Raw genomic sequence first — 22126 nt, 5'->3', positions numbered from 1 at the left:
TGTATCTGCTTGGGTCTCAGATTCAGCAAGCCTGAGAACACAGCTGTGGACCACCACCCCAAACTGGCTCTCCCAGTTTTCTTGAGCTCAGCACGAGACACCACTTTCCCCTGGAGTTACTCCTGACTTCTGGCTTCTTACACCCCTGTTCCCGCGGGACACACGCAGTTCAAAGAGTCCGCTCAGCTCTACCTGGAAAACCTATGCCCAGTCCTACCACGAGACACTCCACCCCACCGCACTGCCTGAACTACATCTGCCTCCTCCCCATAGGCGTTTGCCACAGAGCAGAGAGTCATCTGTGAACCAGAAATCAGACCAGATCACTCCCCGGCTTCCCATCAAACACAGTAAACGGCGCACTCCTTTCCAGAAGGTACTACCATTTACTCTTTCAGCATGTAAGTTACATGGGAAAGGGACGTGCTCTTACTCTCTGCTCTATCCCCAGGGCCCCAGCGGCAGCCACTCAATACTCATGAATGAGTTTTGCTCGAACAGTGAAGGTGTTGAGCACTAGGAGGCCCTTACCTGGTCGCAATAAAACTCTGAACTTAAGGGTTTCATACTCGAACAGTCGACCAGCCTAGTAACTGAATGCTTTCGAATGTGAGCTGTGACTTTTAGAGTAACTTCGGGTGAGTCTTCTTTTCGTGCAGAGGGGCTAGAGGTATAAACCATACTTGAATAAAATTCAAATCGTAAGGACCGACGTGCCGTGCTTTGTCACAAATGTCCCAGCCCCGCAGCTCTCTGAGCGCAGCAGCTGCCTTTTGTGTGGGGCTGATGTGACAAGGCAGGAGGTGTGCAAGCATCGTAACAAGTGCCTGGGGTGGTCATCAGGCCTGCGCGGAGGCGAAGCTGGGGAGCAGCGGGGCACACAGGGTCTTCCCCAGCGGGCTGCGGACTCGCAACAGCAGACACCGGCAGTCTCTTCCACTGGCCTGCGCGCTTGGGGATGCCTCCTGTGGGAGCACACAGGACCGGGCAGGCGGGGCCGAGGCACCGGAGGCAGCCACTTGAAGAGGTTCCAGAAGCAATCCAAGCAGAAGCCTATGGCTACAGTTCGGAGGATATCCCTCTGGGCTCTGGCCTACGCAGTGTAGCCACAAGGCCTCCATGTGTCTGCTCTGCTCCAGGGCTGCCTAGAAGACAGCTTTGGCAAACTATCACTGATTTTGCAGATGTTTTTTCCTGAAGATCTTTGTTATTTCATCATCTACAGAAGTCCTTTTTTTTTTTTTTTTTTTGTAAGATTTTATTTATTTGAGACAGGGAGAGAGCGAACGAGCACAAGCTAGCAGGGAGGCAGAGAGAGAGAAGCAGACTCCCCACCGAGCAGGGAGCCCGACTCGGCACTCAACCCCAGGACCCTGAGATCATGACCTGAGCTGAAGGCAGACGCTTAACCCACTGAGCCACCCACCCCCACCCCTTTTTAAAGTCATCTATAGAAGTCTTATTCATACTTCTGACCTATTTTTCTTTATCCTTGTGACAGCAGCCTGAAATAAAGTCATTAGCCATTTGTTCATTATGTGGTGTCAAGTTCAGGAAGACTTTTACAGAGTCTGAGCTGGTCCAGTAATAGCCATGAGGTTCTCGGGGGACAGGGGGCAGAAGTGGGCCGGAGCCCTCCTGGGTGCTCGGTGACACACAGCCACCTGCCCTTTCGGGACACGTGAAGCTACTTCTCTTTCAGAAGGCTGTGCCCCTGAGCGGACCAAACTCTTCCTGAGGTCGGGAGGCAGGCGCTACACATTATCCTCCAACTCTTGCTGTCTTGCGTTTAAGTAAACCTCCTTCTTTAAATGGAAATCATTGCTAAGAACTCCAAGGCTCAATTTAGAAACACCCGAGCCCTTCTCCAACCTCTTCTGTTTCTGTTCCAAATTAGACCCTCCAGTCTTATGGAATCCTAATGAGTTCTGAACGATAAGACTGCTTTTAGCAGTCAGTTATAATTACGTAGTTTCAGGAAGAGAATTCCTCTTACCACTTCCATTTGCCTCAGCTTTTAGTAAGAATAAAATACTTTCCTCAAAATCTAAAAAAGGGAACCATGACCAGGGATTAAGTGAACATAGTATCTATTTTTATTATGAAACATTAAATTTTGACACATTGCTTCATTTGCTTTTAAAAATCTATTATCTGACTTAAGCCTATTCAGCAAAAATGCCAATAAATTATATAAATCATAGTTCGGGTCTTTTTAAAACTAGGTCCATAATATGTTTCATGATAATCAAATAACAACACTAAACCTGAACTGTGTGAGCTGTTCATTTGTAATGTTTTAAAGTTTAGCTTAAAATAAAACCAAAGCCAACCACATGCCAATACGCTGTTGCCAAAGTTTCCGGAAACACCCTCCTCATCTCTGTGCGCCAGTTTCCTTCCACTTCCCTGACGTACACGACGCAGCCAGATCAGGTGTCAAGGCACTCGTTCTACCCTGTCCTAGCCTGCCCGTCTCAGGAGTCACACCGGCTCAAGGGCTGATGATACACCCCGGTCTGTGCTCTCTTGCCTTTGAGTAAATCCACTTCTTTAAAGGGAAATCATTAGCTAAGAAGCCCAATACTGAATTTAGAAACAGTGATTCCAATACATGTTAAATCAAATGTGTTAGTACTTAAAGTCACATACTCTGAAAAGTGAAAATAATAGACAAATACAGAACTTATGTGAACAACCAGTAAACTAAGATAAATAGCACTGCCACCACATGCTCCAAAATGGTGCGTTTTTAGTGTCTGAAGTTCTTTGCAAATTATCTTTTGGGACAATTCAGATGAATTTCAATAAAGGATGTGTGTTCTGCAAGAAGTCAGTTTTGGGGTTTCCAACATGGGTGGCATCATTTAAGAAAAGTACATCAATAGTCTTACTAGTGAGTGTTTTCAACTTGGGTTTCTAAATCTTTATTTTCTGTGGAGGCAAACCAAAGCACTGTCTTAAGACTCCATCTTCAAAGTTACAATACAATCTCTATCATTCCTAGAGGTCTGAAGGCTAGATCATCGGCCCCTGGTCCTTGCCATCGTCTTCGTCTTCATCTTCCTCATCATCCTGGTCTCCGGATTCAAGTTCATCCTCTTCTTCTACCTAAAGGGAATATGCACACTTACCATTATTAACATCTGATCACTTCGCATTCAACACATACTGACACACAGTCTTTGATAAATTCTTTATTCCTTCCAGTAATTGTCGATTACAAGCCATCTGATTTCCTTGATTTACTGCTCAAGGCTCTCTGCCTTTTTTTTTTTTAAAGATTTTATTTATGTATTTATTTGAGAGAGAGAGAGAAAGGGAGAACACAGAGGGTGAGTGAGATGGAGAAGCAGACTCCTCGCTGAGCAGAGAGCCAGACTCAGGGCTTGATCCCAGGACCTGGGAGATCATGACCCAAGCCAAAGGCTGACACTTGACCGACTGAGCCACCCAGGCGCCCCCCTCTGCCATCATGAGACCAGATGGACAAGCTGACTTGCTGACAGATGGCCACACCTCTCTACACACAAATGTGGATCAAACATGACAAAAGAGAATGAACATGTGGATGATGAGAGTCTTGTGACCACAGGAGCCAATCAGTTCACCTGTAGGCTCAAAGCCCAAAAGAGAACAGTTAACAGATGCTGGAAGCGGTGCCTGTGTGTCCTAAGTCGACTCACTGACCACTACAGGAGAAGAGCAGATGATCCTGCATTCACGGACTGACACAGTGACGCCTGCGACACGGATGTGGAGGCACAACACTGCCACGCTACAGTACAAGTCTGGAAAAAATACCCTCGGTCATTTCTGGGAACATTTCGGTCTTACCGGATGACCAAGCTCCTTGAGTTTATTCTTTAATGAAAATATTTTCTGGTCCTGATCAGCCAACAGCACCAACAGATCGTCCTGTTCTTTTTTGGAATCTGTAACGTCCATCTCGAGCTTGTTTTTTTCGTTTTGTAAAATGGCAATGGTGCTGTTCGAGGCATCCAGCTGCTCTTTGATGGCGCTCCGTTCCTCAGACAGAGCTTTAATTTCATTCTGGGAAAAGAAAGATCAACCCATCTAAGATTAGTCCTCACTCTCACAGGGTTTTTAACAAACGGGTTCAATTCTCTCTCTTTAAGATTTAATTATTTTTTGACAGACAGAGATCACAGGTAGGCAGAGAGACAGGCGGGCGGGGGGTGGGGGAAGCAGGCTCCTTGCTCAGCAGAGAGCCCGACGCAGGGCTCGATCCCAGGACCCTGAGATCATGACCTGAGCCGAAGGCAGAGGCTTTAACCCACTGAGCCACCCAGGTGCCCCTCTATCTTTCTCTTTTATTTTTAGGTTCATTCTTTCTGTGACAATCTGAGGATTTTGGGGGGGTGTGGAGGTTTTGGGGATAGAACACACACATACACACACCCTCATCCAGTAACATGAGAATTTATGTTAGGCTGTATATCAAAGATGGTTATTGTGAAAAACAGAGTTTAACATCCAAAAAATAGTTTTAAGTAGCTATTTTTCAAAAAAACCTAAGAGATAAAACCATTTCAGATAACCAGAGTAACAAAATAAAGACAAAAAACATTTTACAGGCGAAGCCTGATGGGCATCAGAATTAGAACTCAGGATAAAAACATTTTTTTTAAACCCAACTTCATGCATACGATCAAATGGGAAAGAAAAACAGCTGCAAATAAAATCCACAGCATAAAGATAAAATAATCTGACATCATCACACGGGTGGTGTTCATGCCTTTTAGTTTTATTACTTTCACCTCACTCTTCTCTTCATGTTACTTATTCCGATTTCTCTGTCACACAGGCTGGCAGGCTCTTTCGTGCCTGTGTCCTCAGCCTAATGGAAAGCCTACGTGTGGCCTGTATTTTAGCCAAAGCTAGACTCTTTACTTCTTTTTAAAAATTTTTTTAGATTTATTTCTTTATTTGAGAGAGAGAGAGAGAACATGAACGGGGAAGCAGAGGGAGAGGGAGAGGATCTCCAGCAGATTCTGCGCTGAGCGTGGAGCCCGATGCAGCGCTGGATCTCACAACCCTGAATTCATGACCTGAGGCGAAACCAAGAGTCGGAGGCTTAACCAAGTGCACCCCTCAGGTGCTCCTGTATTCTTTATTTCTTACTGTGATTAAACATTGACAAGAAAACTTAACTTTTCGGGCGCCTGGGTGGCTCAGTGGGTTAAGCCTCTGCCTTTGGCTCAGGTCGAGATCCCAGGGTCCTGGGATCGAGCCCCACATCGGGCTCTCTGCTCGGCGGGGAGCCTGCTTCCTCCTCTCTCTCTGCCTGCCTCTCTGCCTACTTGTGATCTCTGTCTCATAAGCAAAATCTTAAAAAAAAACAAACTTAACTTTCAATGATTTCTACTCTCAAAGTACATTCGTACCCACTCTTACTTCACGTATGCGGTATCGTTATCCGAAAAGGCATTTAAAAACCTTCACTCATGCTATCTTCATTCATCCAAACAGCAATGCACACGTTGTGAGATAAAATTACACCCTACAAATTTGCCTCATAAAGCTAAAGATCTGAGACATCAAATAAGATCAAATTTCCTGAGTTCATTTTATAGGATATGCAATAAATCAAAGTTTCACCACAGCGCAACCTTTAACTCCTTCGTCTCCTGTAACAGCGCCGACAGTCTGCCTTCCACGTCGGTGGCCTTTGCAGCCGTTCCGGCTTCACTCTCTCCTGGTGCAGGAGCTGATTTCGCCTGAAGGTAGAAATTGGAGGGAAAAAAAAGTTTCTTTAAAGCACAATCAGTGTGAAATCCCAAAGGTGACTTAATTTTCTCGCTACTTTGAAACTGTGTTTCCAGTAACAGGAAGCAGAATTCCTATGTACTGACACACACATGCTAGCAAGGACAAGCGGTGCCTGTGGCGGAGCGGGAGGCCGAGGCTGAGGCACGGCTGGCGCAGCATCGCATCTCAGCGGAGCACGGGGAAGGCTGGGTCAAGCAGCCTCAAGGTCAGACCACAGCTCTAACAGCATTTACTAAGCAGAGAGTATTTCTCAGAGCCCTTTCCTCACAATACTTCTGCAAGTGGAGTCCACACTGTCATCTCAGAGAAGCAGGTGGGGAAACTGAGCTGAAGGCCATTAACTGGTGAAATATAAAGATTTTTTTCTTACTTTTTTTTTTAGATTTTATTTATTTGAGAGAAAGAGGGAAAGAGAGAGCGAGCATGGAGGGGAGGAGCACAGGAAGAAGGAGAGAAACTCAAGTAGACTGAGCAGAGCACGGAGCCCGATGACGTGGGACTCGATCTCATGACCCTGAGATCACGACCTAAGCCAAAACCAAGAGTCAGACACTTAACCAACTGCACCACCCAAACACCCCAAAATGCAAAGATATTCTTTCTTTCTTTCTTTCTTTTTAAAGATTTTATTTATTTATTTGAAAGACAGAGATCACAAGTAGGCAGAGAGACAGGCAGAGAGAGAGAGGGAAGCAGGCTCCCCGCCGAGCAGAGCCCGATGTGGGGCTCGATCCCAGGACCCTGGGATCATGACCTGAGCCGAAGGCAGAGGCTTTAACCTGCTGAGCACCCAGGCGCCCCAATGCAAAGATTTTCTTAAGTGTTCCAGGAAATATTCTTAAATCATGGTTTTCCAATCTTCCCTGCCTTTTTTCTACAAAGAACTGGGAAAGAGGGTGTTGACGTAACAAATACCTAAAAATGTGGACAGGATGTCAGAACTGGCAGTGGCCGGAAGAGCTCTGAGGTACATGTCAGATGAAGCCTCAACTGCCTTGAAGAGACCGTCAGTAGAAACACGGATGATAAAGGCAATTCTGGTGAATGCTCAGAAAAAAAGGGAATAGAGAGAAAGCTTCTGTGATCTTGGAGAAAAGATACCACCACAGGGCGCCTGGGTGGCCCAGTGGGTTAAAGCCTCTGCCTTTGGCTCAGGTCATGGTCTCAGGGTCCTAGGATGGAGCTCCGCATGGGGCTCTCTGCTCAGCAGGGAACCTGCTCCCCTCCCCCCCGCCCGCCTCTCTCTGCCTGACTCTCTGTCAAATAAATAAATAAAATCTTAAAAAAAAAAAAAGAGAGAGAGAGAGAGAGAGATCATCATCATGAATAGAATGTTGGTAGAAGTATGTCGGGAAAGGAGGTTTTGGTGAGGCCCCAAATGGAAATGAAGAACATGTTACTGGAAAGTAGAGCATGGAGATCCTGGTTATCAGGTGGCAAAGAAACAGGCTGAATTCTGTTTTAGTGCTTTGTAGGAAGTAGAGCTTAAAAGCGATGAACCTGGATATTTTGGTGAGGTGATTTCTTTTTTTTTTTCTTAAAGATTTTAGTTATTTATTTGACAGACAGAGATCACAAGTAGGCAGAGAGGCAGGCAGAGAGAGAGAGAGGAGGAAGCCGGCTCCCCGACAAGCAGAGAGCCCAACGCGGGACTCGATCCCAGGACCCCAAGATCATGACCCGAGCGGAAGGCAGAGGCCCAACCCACTGAGCCACCCAGGCACCCTCGGTGAGGTGATTTCTAAACAAAGTGTTAAGGGTGTGGCATGGTTTCTCCTTGAAGCCTACTGTAAACTATAACAGGAAAGAAATAACTTGAAGAAGCACGTTAAGCGAAAGGGAATCAGAACATGAAGATTTAGAAAATTCTCAGCCTATCCCTATCGCAATAAACAACAAAGCGTGTTCTGCTGCAATACTGAGGGCGTGGCCGGGCCACCTCCATAAAGAAGTTCCTCGGGTGGCCCGGGGACCCAGCCAAGCACCTCGGCAGAGGCTGGAATACAGCAAGGATGATCCGGATCTTGTCTGGCGACGCGGATCCCTGGGAATGGATGGGTCACTAAATTCTAGACCAGCAGAAAACCTGTCAGCTTGGACTGACGGACTGAAGGGGACACAGATGGGATAAAACACAAGATACCAGCACAATGAACCATGAAATCACTGATTACACTGATCCGCTGAGTCTGACACTAACGCGCCTGCCAGCTGGCCCAGAAGCCTGGGTGACCAGAACTGCGGCCAGTGAGTCACCTAAAGGGAAGGTGCTCTCCGACACATTCACTTCTGTTCCATTCGCTCCTTTTACCGAGTGGCTGAGAAAGAAGCCTTAACCTTGTGTTTACTATCTTGCAGGAATAAGAAAGTAATAATTAACATACAAATGTTTCGGTTTTCCTTAACAGCTCCTGCTTTTCTGCCTGCAGTCTGGTGATCTCCACAGATTGTGAGTTTAACTGAGACTTTAATGTTGTCAGCTCCTAGGAGACAAAAATAATTGCGTTGTAACATGAAACATCATTAATTTCAGTAAGGCAATGTGTATTTACAGAAAGAAATTTAAAATTATTTCCTTTGTTGGTCCCTCTCTCTAAAATCACAGCTTCCAAGTTTTAAAATCTAATTCTAAAAAAACTGTCCTTGAACTTTGCGTTCAAGATTGAGAATTAAGCAAGTTCCTTATACATATTTTCACCTCTGCTTCCTCCTGAGATCCCACGTAAAAACACCGTAAGCGGGGAAGAGGGGAACGAGGAAGGAAGGGAACGGGGTGGGGGGGGGGGAGGGGAGAGAAATGCACAAGGACAAAGAGAATAAGAAAAACGAACAAATAAAATTGGGGAATTTCAGAAAGCAAATGTCCGCGGTAACGGACCGCAGCACACCTGAGAAAGCTAAGGACCTAAAGCGATGTGTGGACTTGCTACCGGACGAGCAGTGCCTGCCTACCGAAGGGCTTGGAATCAGGTATCTCTGCAAGTGTGGGTAAAAATGGGGTCAAAACCAGCAGGGCTGGTTGAAGTCTGCTTAGGAAGACCACTGGATCCCTGTTTCAATCTCATGTACGTTCTTCTTCTCTGGCCAAAGACTAGACATTTAGTATTTGGAAAGGGAAAGACAGGACATATTCAGACCACGGGCCTCCTAGCATAGATCAAAGTAGTTAGTGCTGTAGTGAGAAGGAGGGAATGAACTGGAAGTTTATGTATCCTTAATGTTGACATTCCCAACCTTCTCGCCCTCTCCCCACCAAAACCGCCCAGGGTAAAAACCAATTATAACTGTGGTTCTCAACCAGGGGCATCTCCCTGATACGACTTGACCCTGTCTGCAGACACTGGGTAAGCGGTGGGATACGGTCATGTAGAAAGCTCTTTTGTTCTCTTAAAACTTTTTATCACATACATATGAGGCTTTCCTTTGATGTTTTATTCAGTTATCTAAACGAGTTACACAGATATCCAGGCTACGGACAATTTTAGTTCTCTTTTTATACAGGATTTTGCTATATAACAAAACTGTCATTTAAAACATCTTTCTAACAATGTAAAACTGATAAAAAATAAATTACAGAAAGTAAAAATCCAAAGACAATGCTCTTTAGAGAGATCTAACTTAAAAAAAAAAAAAAAAAAGGAAATAAAGAAATAAGTTTCACTGGGAAACACAGAGTACAGTTTTTACTTGGGACTTATAAACCCAGCTCATTTATCAATAACTTAATTCCCTTTAATTTTAATACTGTTCTCATGTAGGCAGGCTTCAGAAAACCAAAATGGCATGTGAATTTTCCTCACACAAACTTGTAACTTAAAAATCCTTAACAACAAATTATCTTTTTTGAAAAGACCAATTGTAGAATGTACTTTGGGGTTCATGGACATTATCAAAACGTGACCCAGTTTCTCTGTCTACAGTCATTCCTCTCAGATCAGCGATGTCCGTGGCTGGGATCACGGGCCCAGCGGAGAAGCCAGTCAAGTCCTGGGTTGCTGGGCTTGTTCACTTCCTCCTTCAGTATTACTTTTTTTGTTGTTTTTTAAAAGAAACAGAAGAAACGTATGTTCCTTTTTATAAGAAAGGAAGACGGGAGGGTAGGAGAGAAGAAACAGGAAAGGAGGAAAGAAAAAAAATTGTATAGGAAAAAACACAACTTATTTAGGGATAATCTACTAACGAGCAATCTGGTACTTTTCTACACTTTTCTTCCCAGTACTTAATTCTGTACGTAAGTGGTTCTTTTCTTTCTTTTCTGGCTCTTTCCTTGAACAAACACATTTAATATTCTCATTGGATAAAGTTAAATTGGCACGATCTAGTTTCACAGGAAATTATAAATATTACAAATAAGCAAGTATGAAAAACTTTAATTTGCTTTTCTAGATATTATAAATTACTACAGCAGAAAAAGTCTGTTTTGCCTTTTAGGTAGTCATCTAATTGAGATAAACACAAGTTTATTCCCTTTTCCAGTTTCAAAAACAAACATTCTTCTGGACAGAATGGTTTAAACACTCAATACCTTTAACCATGCAATTATCATGGTCACTAGTATATGAAAATTAGGCATAAGATTTTATATCTTAATATTTGCAACTTATAAATATACTAAATTTTCCTTAACTGTTAGCTCACTGATAATCTAAAAATAACCCAGGTGAGATGCTCAAATCTGTTAAAAAGAACACAATTAAAAAATAAAAACAGTTAATAAAAAGCAAAATACCATTTCCATATAACTAAAAAAGCTTCTGGACTTCCAAAGAACTATCTTCACTATCAAGTTTTGCTTACACTAACCAAGTAGTTCTCAATTAATGAAACTACATGGCTGTTACTCTATTATATTAAAACAACAGGAAATAGAACTTGGATCAAGCTCGAAAATTACCTGTTTTAATTCTGCAATTTGTTCAGAATCTCTAGCAGAAGCTGGTGCTGAAGACTGTTCATTTGTGCCAGGCGACGCTTGGGAAGATTTCTACAAATAGCATAGAAATAAAATATGAAATCAATTCAGCCCAAAGAGACAGGAAACAACAGAAAACTGTACACATATAAGCTATGCCTTATAGAGGTTTACCAAAAATTTCACATCAATATTTTAATTTTTATATCCAAGATAAAATTTCAACCTAGCACACACTGTCTACAACTTTTCCATAGCTAATAAATTTATACTTATACCAAGTAATTTATTAAATCTAAGCACTTATCTGAGGCCATATGGAGAAAGAGCATAAACACAGGTATTTACTGAGCGATTTCAATGTATTAAAAGAGCTTTCTACAGAGCAGTCATTTAATTCTCACAGTAACAAGACAGATATGGCCACTACCAATTTAGAGATCAGGAAACAAGTTTAAAGAGGTTAACTAAGTTGCTTAAATTCAATTAGTCAGGAAGTGCTGAAGCTTAAGATAGTCTGACACCAAAGCTCATATTCTGATTTTTTTCTTAAGTAAACTCTGTGCTGAACGTGGGGCTCAAACTCATGACCCCGAGATCAAAAGTCACATACTTTACCAACTGAGCCAGCCAGGAACCCCCAAAAGCTCATATTCTAAAACCTTACTACGACTCTTTGGCTTAAGGGATCCAGGAAAATCAACAAGCAAGATAATGAGAATTATTCTTTTTAATTTTTTTTAAAGATTTAATTTATTTATTTGACAGACAGAGATCACAAGTAGGCAGAGAGGCAGGCAGAGAGAGAGGAGGAAGCAGGCTCCCCACTGAGCAAAGAGCCTGATTCGGGGCTCGATCCCAGGATCCCGGGATCATGACCTGAGCCAAAGGCATAGGCCTTAATCCACTGAGCCACCCAGGTGCCCCATGAGAATTACTCTCGACTTCTTAAACTTTTTTAACACTTACTCACCAAATTCTCAATCAGAGAGTCCTTTTCAGCCAGCTGGCTTTGTAAAAGTTCCTGATTACTTTTTAATTCTTCTATTTCTTCTCGTAACCTACCAACTTCTTCCGGCTGAACGCCATTCACCTGAGTCCCATCACTGTAGGAACCTTGATGCTGATTATCTTTTCCTATGAAGACAGGAACAAAATTTGAAAAGCCAGCATAAAACTTAAGTTTTTCATTTCCTGAATGAGAAGATTTAAATGTAAAAATATAAAATTTCCTTAATTCCGCTACTTTGGCAGCACTTTTGTAGACACACTTCATTTTTGCAAAACAGTGTATTGATAGAAATGGGAAGTGATAATATTTTCAGGTTTCTGGGAAGAAAAAAGCATAGTTTTACTAAGACTAAACTGCATGGTTTGGTGATCTATAATTAAGAATTGCAGTAGTTTCCAGGCACCTGGATGGCTCAGTCAATTAAGCATCCAACTCTTGGTTTCGGCTCAGGTCATGATCTCAGGGTCATGACCTGAGTCCCCTGTTGGCCTCTGTGCTCAGTGCAGAGTTTGCTTGGCATTCTGTCTCTCCCTCTCCCTCTGCCCCTTGCCACCTCTCTAAAATAAATAAATAAATCTTTAAAAAAATTAGAGTAGTTTCAATTCCATTTCGGTCGATTAATATGAGAGAAAACAAAATCCCTCTTAAAATCTTCACAAAGGAACCGCTTTCTATACGTACTAAAATCACTGACCAATTGTTACAAATAAGGAAGTGAAAGAGGTAGTTTTTTCTGAAAATTTTAGTCACCTTCATATAAATAAAACTATTTCTAAATGGCTAGGATTCCAATCATAAGCACTACAGGATGATACTATTTACAAGCATTTGACTCTTACCATGTGCCAGGAAATGAACTAGAATTTTATATATATTATTTCATTTAATTCTCAGACAACACAGATGCTCTTATCAGTTCCATTTTGCAGAGGAGGAGATAGAAAGGTTAGAGAAGTCATTCTCAACTGGCCATACACATCAGAATCACCCAGGAAGCTTGTAATAATTATTGCTTGGCTCCAACACCAACTAATTAAATTAGACCCTTGAGTGGGTTCTCTGTATGGGCGGCATTAAAAACAAAACTAAACAAAACAAAAAATGGGTCTCAGGATATTCTATCTAACTGCACTCAAGGCTGAGACTCAATGGATCAGAAACTGAAATAGGTAGGAAAGAACTTGGACTTCAAACTCTGATTTACAAATTTGTTAATGGTGATTAAGGTTAGAGAAAAACTAGTCCACAAGAATAATCTATTTGATTTAGTCCAGCTTTTGGGGACACTATAATAATTATGGCTAGCTATACCTACCTAGCTGTACTTTAAGAAGATTGTACTGATCTTTGTGTTGCTGAATCTGAGATACTTGCTGTGTGACTGCCGTTTGGAGCTGCTCGTTTTGACATTTTAACGTAGAAATCTGCTGCTTTAATTCCTCAAGTTGCAGATCCTGGGAAACAAAACATAATTCAGTGTTTTAAATTTTGTACTTGATTAGCATTAGGAAAATGAGCAAATTAAAAATCAGAGATTATTTTGGGTCATGATATTTTTAAAGTACTCAACACTTCCAGAATCACTCAATAATTAAGTAATAATACTTTAATGTATGCACCAAGTTCAATTACCATGCAGCAGAACGGTACGATCGCCAGGAAGGCCCCGTTAATAGCGCCATGGCACGGCCTACAATCTCACTGCAATTACTGGGGTGGGGACAGTCAATTTTAAAAACTCCATTTTATGGTCCATCAAACCGTTTAAGAAATTTATACCAAACAACTGAAGAAACTTAGTATATAAATATATACATGCATCTATACTACTTTCAACATCAAAGATAATTCTAGAACAGAACATTTAGAAGGCCAAGAAAAGAGCCTCCAACTCTCATCACCCTAATATAACTAGTTGAATTTGATATATTTATTATCTGCTAATTTTTTTTCAATTCAAGTGTTTTCAAGTTGTCATACTCGATCCACGTCATTTTATAGCCTTTACTTACTATTCAGTTTTAAGCTCCTTCTCATATTGCTAGTTTTTCAGTCATAACTTTTAATGCTTACTCATCAGTAGATGCAATATAATTTACATTCAAAAGCAACACTGAGGTTGCTTTCCTTGTTTTCTAAATAATAAATATGATTACAATAAATATCATAGTCATATTTTTGTTTTCCTGAATTCTGAAGAATTTCCTTAGGATGGATTCTCAGATGTCATTCAGTTTATATAAATATTTTATAGTTCTCAATGCTTGTTGCCTAATTGTCAAATGGCATTTTAAATGGTGAGGATATTTAAAATTAACATTTCTGAAGCAGAGTCATTATGGTAATTGTGTCAAATCACTCTTTTCTTCTTCTAAATTAACCACATTTATCAGCCCCATGTGTAGGCTGTAACATCGCATTCCAAGTATTTCTTTTCCATTGCTCTAAAGATATTACATTTTACCATCTGGAAATGACTCCATATTTGTACCAAAATATAGATGAAAAATCCTAATAACCATGGGTAGTTTAATGATTTAAGTTTGAATCGTTCAAAGATGATTCTAATTTACTGATCTGCTTACAAACTGAAAAGCTCAGGCTAAATGCTAAATATACCACTGTATTTTTATTCTTAGAATTCCAATCTCAACAATACAGACTGCAGGGAAGGACACAGGCCGCTCGTGCTGAGAGAGCCCTACCCAAGCTCTTACTTGCCACACTTGCCTCAAGCTGTGCATACTCAGCAGCGGGGGGGGGGGGGGGGGGGGGTAGTTGGGGGGGCGGGGTGCAGCTGGCCCCCCCATGGACAGCCACCAGTGTGTTGTTTTCACTTTAATAGCATTTTAATAACAACAGTAATCTCATGTTCCAGATAATACTGCAGTCCTTTTTAGGATTCCCATCAAGGTATATGCCATGACAAAGAATTAAATGAAAGCAAAAAACAAGAAACACACTTTGCCGAAATGTAATGGGAAATCTAAGGTGCTCACACAACTCAAGTGTGCAAGTTCTCTGGTAGCCTGCCCAGAAACTGTCAGTTAACGACTTTGAGGGGGTAGTTTCACTCTCATCATCATTCTCCACGCTAACAGACCCTCCGCTGCTCTTAGCATCACCTATTCAGTCCTGCAAGACGGAGATCTCAGGACGGCATCTGACCCTTTCTGCCCCTCACGCCCCATCCAATCATCACCCAGTCCTGCCACTTAAGCCCACTCGGCTTTCCACATTTCGCAGGTCTGCCCTCTCCACAGCTCACTGGGAGGAGTCTGAGAGTCCCAGTGACACACGTTTTTGAATCCTGTCCCACCGACCACTGGGTGATCCTGGACAAAGTCAAATTCTCCCAGTCTCAGATTCCTCATTTATTCTTGGATGGAAATATTAACTACTTTGTAGGGATGCTATGGGAATTAAATGGAAGTGTCTGAATTTGTTTTGTGAGCACCTAGAACACAATAAACAAAACACGGTAGCCATTATCCCCATCAGCGCCCCCACTTCCCTCCCCCAGCCCCTCACGACCACCTCCTGGACGGCTCTCTCCCCGGCCTTGCTTCTCCAATTTCTGCTTGGCGCAGCCACCAAGCGTTCTGTGTGCGTGCCGGGAACATGTCCTGCTCCTCCTCTTCCTGATGCTTCCTTTTGCCCAACTTGTTCCTAGCTATCCGCTGGACACTCACATTCTGTTTTCTCCAGCTCCTGCTCTTACTTAGCTAAATCAGCTGCCTCTCTGCTGTAACAGACCCTCCAGTATCTGTATCACTAGACTTCATGTTACGTGTGTCACAATACCCTATTTATAGTTTTCTCTCTCCGGGACTGTGACAGGGGAACATGTCTCATTCATGACTTTATCCACCACATCCTGCACAATGCTTAGCACAATATTAAGCTCTGCTTGTTGAATACTCAGATAGCTTTGAATTATTTAGGAAAATGTGCTCTAATTTCTGTAACTTCTTGCATATGAAATGCGAGCAAAAATCCTGCCCCAAAGTAGAAAAGTATCAGTACATCAGACAGTGTTTACAATTTATCAGTACATACTTGTTCTCGAATCATATTTTTGTAGTGAGTCACAATACTGTCATGTTGTTCTAATGTTTTCTTCACCTCTTCTTCTTTTTTATCCTCTTCACTGGACTTATAAATAGCCTTAGTTATCACACCTATAAAAGAAAGCTTATTAAAATGTATTTTAGGGGCACCTGGGTGGCTCAGTGGGTTAAAGCCTCTACCTTCAGCTCAGGTCATGATCTCAGGGTCCTGGGATCGAGCCCCACATCGGGCTCTCTGCTCAGCAGGGAGCCCGCTTCCCCCTCTCTTTCTGCCTGCCTCTCTGCCTACTTGTGATCTCTCTGTCAGATAAATAAATAAAATCTAAAAAAAAAAAAAAAAAAAAAATCCTATTTTAAAATTTAAAATCTGGTGCACCTGGGTGGCTCAGCTGGTTAAACGACCAACCCTTGATTTCAGTTCAGGCCATGGTCTCAGCATTGTGAGATCGAGCCCCCATATTGGGCTCTGTACTCAGTGTAGAGTCTGCTTAAGATTCTCTCCTGCTGGGATGCCTGAGTGACTCAGTCCGTTAAGCATCTGCCCTCAGCTCAGGTCATGCTCCTGAAGTCCTGGGATCCAGTCCCGCATGGGTGGGGGCGGCGGTCCTGAGCTCAGCAGGGAGCCTGCTTCTCTCTCCGCCGGCCACTCCCGCGACTTGTGTCCTCTCTCACTCTCTGACAAACAAATAAATAAAATCTAAAAAAAAAAAAGAAAGATTCTCTCCCGCTCCTTCTGTCCCTCCCCCGACTCACAAGTGTGCATGCATACATGTGTGGGTTCTTTCTCTTTAAAATCAACAAAATCTTAAAAAAAAAATTTAATCCTATTTTAAGATTTAATCAGCAAAACATATGGCCTAACTGTATGACAGAGAAGATACAATCTTCCCAATCTTCTTGAATGCCAAAAATCTTTCAATGAACTACAGACCAAGAGCTACTAAAAAAAAAAAAAACCCCACTTTTGGCTTACTATATAATCTACATGTGTCCAAAATATACACATACAAAATAATCATAGGTACTTTAAAAAAAAAAAAAAGATTTTATTTATTTATTTATTTATTTGACAGACGGAGATCATAGGTACTTTTTAAATGAAAATCAATATAAACTCTGTCTTACCTTCAAGTTCTTTTACCAGCTTCGTGAACTCATGATCAAATATCATGTATTCTGGACTGGGAAAGTTTGGCTGTGGTTTCTGAGATGCTCTGGAATACAACTCATGTTTGCTGATAAATCCTAGTTTCTCTATGAAGTTTTCTTTGCCAATCCTCTTCTCTATTAGTTGTTTTAATTTCTCTCTACAGAAATAAGCATATTGAAATGCTTTAAAAAAAAAAGTCATAAGAAAACCTAAAACTTGGGTCTATATTATATTTTGGCAGAAAAAATTTATCATTATCACTTGGATGAAATCAGCAGGTCATTTTTTTCCCCTAGCGTGTTCCCCTCACTTACTTCATGTAGCTCTCAAGTGAGTTATCATTGAAGTAAATTGAAATGCCCAACAAAAGGGCACATAAGCCTTGGACCAACTGCTCTTCCTCGCCAAGATTTTCTGCAATTTGTCCTGTAAGCTGAAATTTTTGTTAAGGAGACTAATGGCTCATAACATCTAGAGTGTTCTCCTTCACAGTCTGAATCGGACGTGTATCTCATGTAAGGGTTTCTACAAAGCTTCTATATATAGTCCGAGCAAGCATGAAACGAACAAAGGCACCAGACACACACACACACACACACACACACCTTAAGCGAGCATCATCTCTACCTTAACAGTTTAAAAAGATGCAACACAGCTTTTTAAATATTATAAATTCAAATATTTAGAACGCAGAACTCCCTCTCGCTGAGAGGAAGAAATAGGAAGAAATACTTACACGCATCTTACTAAAACATAAAGGATACAAATGGAACATTGGCCGAATTGTGAAGGAAATGCGTGACCGCAATGGGACAGTTGCTCAGCCAGGTACAGAGCAGCATCAATAATCCAACTCTTGTCTGTATTTTGCTTCCCTGCAGCAAACAGATAAGTTGGCAGAAATCTCATTTTATCTTTTTTCAAACTTAACGTTACCCTAAGATCCCTCTCCATTTGCATTAAAGATTTTTTAACGCCTTACAAAAGATATGTTAGGAATCCACATGTAAAAAATTGAACAAGAGAATACACTCTTGTGTCCTCTCCGGGCTGTACTTCCCAAAATGAACAGAGAGCAGAAACTGGAATTGATTTCTGTTCATAAACATATACCAGATTATCGAAAATACTGCTAGTGGGAAAACCTGGTCTGCTAAGGCAGATGCACGATGTGGCTGCTTAAAAAAATTATCAATCTGAAAACACTTCACAGTAACATAAAGTTGCCCAGATGTTTCAATCAAAATTTTAAAAACAAGTTTCTGATAAAAGGACAAATTCTACCTCCTTCAAAAAGTATCAGGAAAAATAAAAGGAAATAATCTCCTGAATTATTTAGCCAAATTCCATCAGAGAATATATTCCCTAACAAGATAATAAATAAACCATGTTGCAAACTCACTGGCAACATGCCAGACAATGAGAATCACAAACATAACGAAGAAAAAAATTTATTTAAATTAGCTAACTGCCCCAAACCTTTACTAACTATACTACTGCCAACCAAACAATATTGAAAACTAGTACATCCATCAAAATGACACTTTCTTACATTTTAATGAACACATTTATATCTCCTATGGGGATAGTCTCTTAGCTCATACAGCCACTGCCCATATTATATTACATAACCTATTTTTTGTTTAAGAGTACAAAAGTTGTTTGAAAGAAATAAATGGAATTTAGCACAGTAATGGATTACTTTGAGGTAACTGCAGAAAACATCCAAAATACAATTATTCAAAGCCCAAGAATGGATTTAAAGTAACCATCACTGTGCTTTGAAAAATTACTCAAGGCCGTTCCAATTTCATGAATCTTGAGGACAGTATCTTGGCCTTTCTATAATCTATTTTCAAGTGTATTTCATATTTACTTAAAGAAATTCAGACTAGACCTCTTCAAAATGATCTGCCAAATAAGCATTAGCTTTTACATGATGCATTATTCTTACTTTTTTCTTGCCTCTATGTCATTACTATGCCTATGGTATATCTTCATGTTACCCAAGTAGATTTGAAAGTTAAAAAATATAGTTATTCTCAATTGACTGTGTGCCACAGAGGACTTTCAACTAGTTACTCAAGTAAATAAATATTTCATTGATTTCCCCTCGTTATATATAAAAATTTTATTATGACTTGGAATACCATCTGCAAGTGCCATCAACACCTACAGTGTATATACAGGGCGTTCTATCAAATCACGGGCTGGTGTCTGAATAAACAGAAATGTAACTATCTTCTAGAAGTATACCCTTTGGGGTCTAACTGAAGAATAAGAAAGCAAAGCTAAACAAAACTAGTTAGAATCAAGATAGAATGCAACATCCCACTTAAACTATGGCATCAAAAAAAGATAAAGTATTCAGGAAATGAGCCTAACCCGAACTGTCTAACACCTAAATGAGGCTGGGGCACCTGGGTGGCAGAGTCGATTAAGGTTAAGTGGAAGACTCTAGATTTCAGCTCAGGTCATGATCTCAGGGTCCTGGGATTGAGCCCTGTTCACCAACCCCATTTGGGTTCTAGGTTCAGCAGGGAGATTCTCTCTCTCTCAAATAAATAAATAAACCTTAAAAAACACACACACACACAAAAAACAACTAAACGAGGAAAATTTAAAAAACACTCCTGAAGAGAACAAAAGCAGACCTAAATCAGTAGAAAGACACCAGTGATTTCATCATTTTGATGAAAAACTCAAAATCATGGAGATAGTAATGGGACATTGATCTGTAAAATCTAGGTAATCCAAATAAAATACCAAAAGGTTTTTCTTCTCCCCACCGCACTAAACAACCTGGTTTTCAAATTCATATGGAAAAATAAGGAGCAAGAATAACTAAACTTAGTTAAAAAAAAAAAAAAAAAGAAAAAGAAAAGAAAAGAGAAAGGGCAAGGAGGTGATACTAGGTCATAAACGACAAGAATCAAGGGACAGAATACGAAGTCCAGAAACGATTTTACAAATGAGAATTCAGTATATGAGAAAGATAGCACATAATCGTTAGTGGGATACAGGAGGACTTACAAAATGTTACAATGAGCTAGCTATCTACAAAAGGTCAGGGGGGGACACCTGGGTGGTTCAGTGGGTTAAAGCCTCTGCCTTTGGCTCAGGTCATGATCTCAGGGTCCTAGGTTCGAGCCCCACATCTGGCTCTCTGCTCAGCAAGGAGCCTGCTTCCTCCTCTCTTCTGTGCCTGCCTCTCTGCCTACTTGTGATCTCTGTCAAATAAATAAATAAAATCTTTAAAAATAAATGAAAATAAAAAAGGTCAGAGGAGGGTGCCTGGGTGGCTCGTGGGTTAAGCCTTTGCCTTCAGCTCAGGTCATGATCTCAGGGTCCTGGGATCGAGTCCCACATGCGGCTCTCTGCTTGGCAGGGAGCCTGCTTCTTCCTCTCTCTCTCTGCCTGCCTCTCCACTTACTTGTGATCTCTGTCAAATAAATAAATTAAAATTAAAATTAAAATAAAAAAAGGTCAGAAGATCCATAACTCACATAGTTCATCAAGAAAAATGGAACAAAGATTTAAATAAACACAAAAAAACGAAACCAGAAAATATGAGACAAAAATATAGGCAAGTTTGTTCAAATCATGAAGTGGGGAAGGCCTAAGTATGATACAAAATGCAGAAAAGTGATAAAAGTCTGATACAAAAAAAAAAAAATCCAAAATAAAACACCAAGGTCAAAAACCAAATGACATATCAGGAAAAACATATTTGTAACTTATCACAGATAAGGGTTGGATTCCTTATTATAAAATGCGTTTCTATAAAATTAGAAATGATTTAACAACCCAACAGAAAAATGAGCAAATGATATGAACTGTAAGAAATGAGAGTTCACAGAAAAACTTTAAATGGTGTATAAACACATAGAAAACTATTCAACCTTTTGGAAAGAGAAATGCACATTAAAACTCACTAAGATAACATTTTTTCACCTCTCAACAGATTGGCGAAAATACAAGTCTGATAACATACTGTTGGTGAGATTGTGGGGAATTACATAATCCAACCTGCAGCAGTCTTACTTGATTTTGCTGGTGGTTCAAAATGGTATTAGGTAGGAGGAAAAAAAACAAACAGTGGCTCTACACAAAAAGCACCTGAAGGCAACAGAAGAAATAAGTAATAGAAGGCAGGGAACCAGGACCAGGGTGGGTGGGGCCGACACTTCTTATTGTATACTTTTTTTGTCATTTTGATTTCTAAATACATATATATGTATTTTAAAATATGTACATGTATTTTTAAAGACTAAATTTAATTCTAAGAGTGGCAGTATGGTATCAGTGAACACGTGGCTGGAAATTAGAAGAACCAAACCCTCCACTGCCCTACCTTGTACAAGTTCAATATGTTATATGTAATAGTTAACAGAGGCCTTTGTATTAGATAATCTCAAACACAGAAGTTAAAAGGATAGGCTCTGAATGTCAGGATTTGTATCCTGGTTCTAAAACTCAACAGCACGAAACCTTATCATCATCCTTCAACAGGTTAGATAGTGAATACCCACCTCACTGAGCTGGGGAGCGGATTAAATGAGTTACTACATGTTAAGAACTTAGAACAGCACATGGTACACAATAAGCGTTCTACGGGAGCTATAAACTGCGAATTATTCCCTCTGGTTACGCAATTCTTTGCTCTCTACCTATTAAAAGTAGGACTAATGCCCCAAATTTAAAATAGACGGCAGAATAAAGATTGAACTAGGAAAATGAAAAAACAATAAAAATTGCCAGCATAATTTTTTTTAAAAACTCAATGAAATACAGGTGGTCCTTGCTTTGCTAAATTCATATAAAGTTATGCATATTGGAAATAGACAGTGAGGACTGTGTAAGAATGCTCTTTTGTGCAAACTATATTATTCTGATGTTCATCAAACCATGATTTATAATAAAGAAAATGGAAGATAATTAAATGTCTGAAAATAAAGAGATGGTTAGCTGATCAATGGTGTTATCTAGTGAAGTATTATGCAGTCTTATAAGGTGACACTTATTTAGTGTTTAATAACAAAGACAATATTTGTAAGAAAAGATTCAGAATATAAAATGGAATCTCTTGTATGATCACTCCTATGTAAATAAACAGTATAGAAAAAAAAGACCGGGAGGGCCTGGCTGGCTCAGTGCGTAGAGCATGTGGCTCTTGATTTCAGGATCAT

The 22126-nt window shown here is 40.6% G+C and overlaps 1 protein-coding gene across 4 annotated transcripts in view; it reads right to left on the bottom strand.

Moving 5' to 3' along the window:
- Window positions 1-2073: 2073 nt before the first annotated feature.
- Window positions 2074-22126, bottom strand: part of USO1 (USO1 vesicle transport factor) — a 94406-nt gene continuing 74353 nt past the window's right edge. For all 4 annotated transcript variants that reach the window (XM_032334596.1, XM_032334598.1, XM_032334597.1 and 1 more), the window contains 11 exons: window positions 17702-17812; window positions 17252-17370; window positions 16913-17094; window positions 15777-15898; window positions 13033-13171; window positions 11679-11842; window positions 10688-10777; window positions 8178-8276; window positions 5634-5741; window positions 3838-4053; window positions 2074-3111 (listed from right to left, as the gene is read on the bottom strand). In XM_032334596.1, coding sequence (XP_032190487.1) covers window positions 3019-3111; window positions 3838-4053; window positions 5634-5741; window positions 8178-8276; window positions 10688-10777; window positions 11679-11842; window positions 13033-13171; window positions 15777-15898; window positions 16913-17094; window positions 17252-17370; window positions 17702-17812 — 1443 coding nt within the window. In that variant the 3' untranslated portion in view covers window positions 2074-3018. The remainder of the gene's footprint in view (window positions 3112-3837; window positions 4054-5633; window positions 5742-8177; window positions 8277-10687; window positions 10778-11678; window positions 11843-13032; window positions 13172-15776; window positions 15899-16912; window positions 17095-17251; window positions 17371-17701; window positions 17813-22126) is intronic.

Source organism: Mustela erminea, chromosome 2, assembly GCF_009829155.1.
Source record: "Mustela erminea isolate mMusErm1 chromosome 2, mMusErm1.Pri, whole genome shotgun sequence".
Lineage (NCBI taxonomy): Eukaryota > Metazoa > Chordata > Mammalia > Carnivora > Mustelidae > Mustela > Mustela erminea.
Note: the sequence above shows the minus strand (reverse complement) of the source record. Positions and strands in the feature narration are given on the sequence as shown.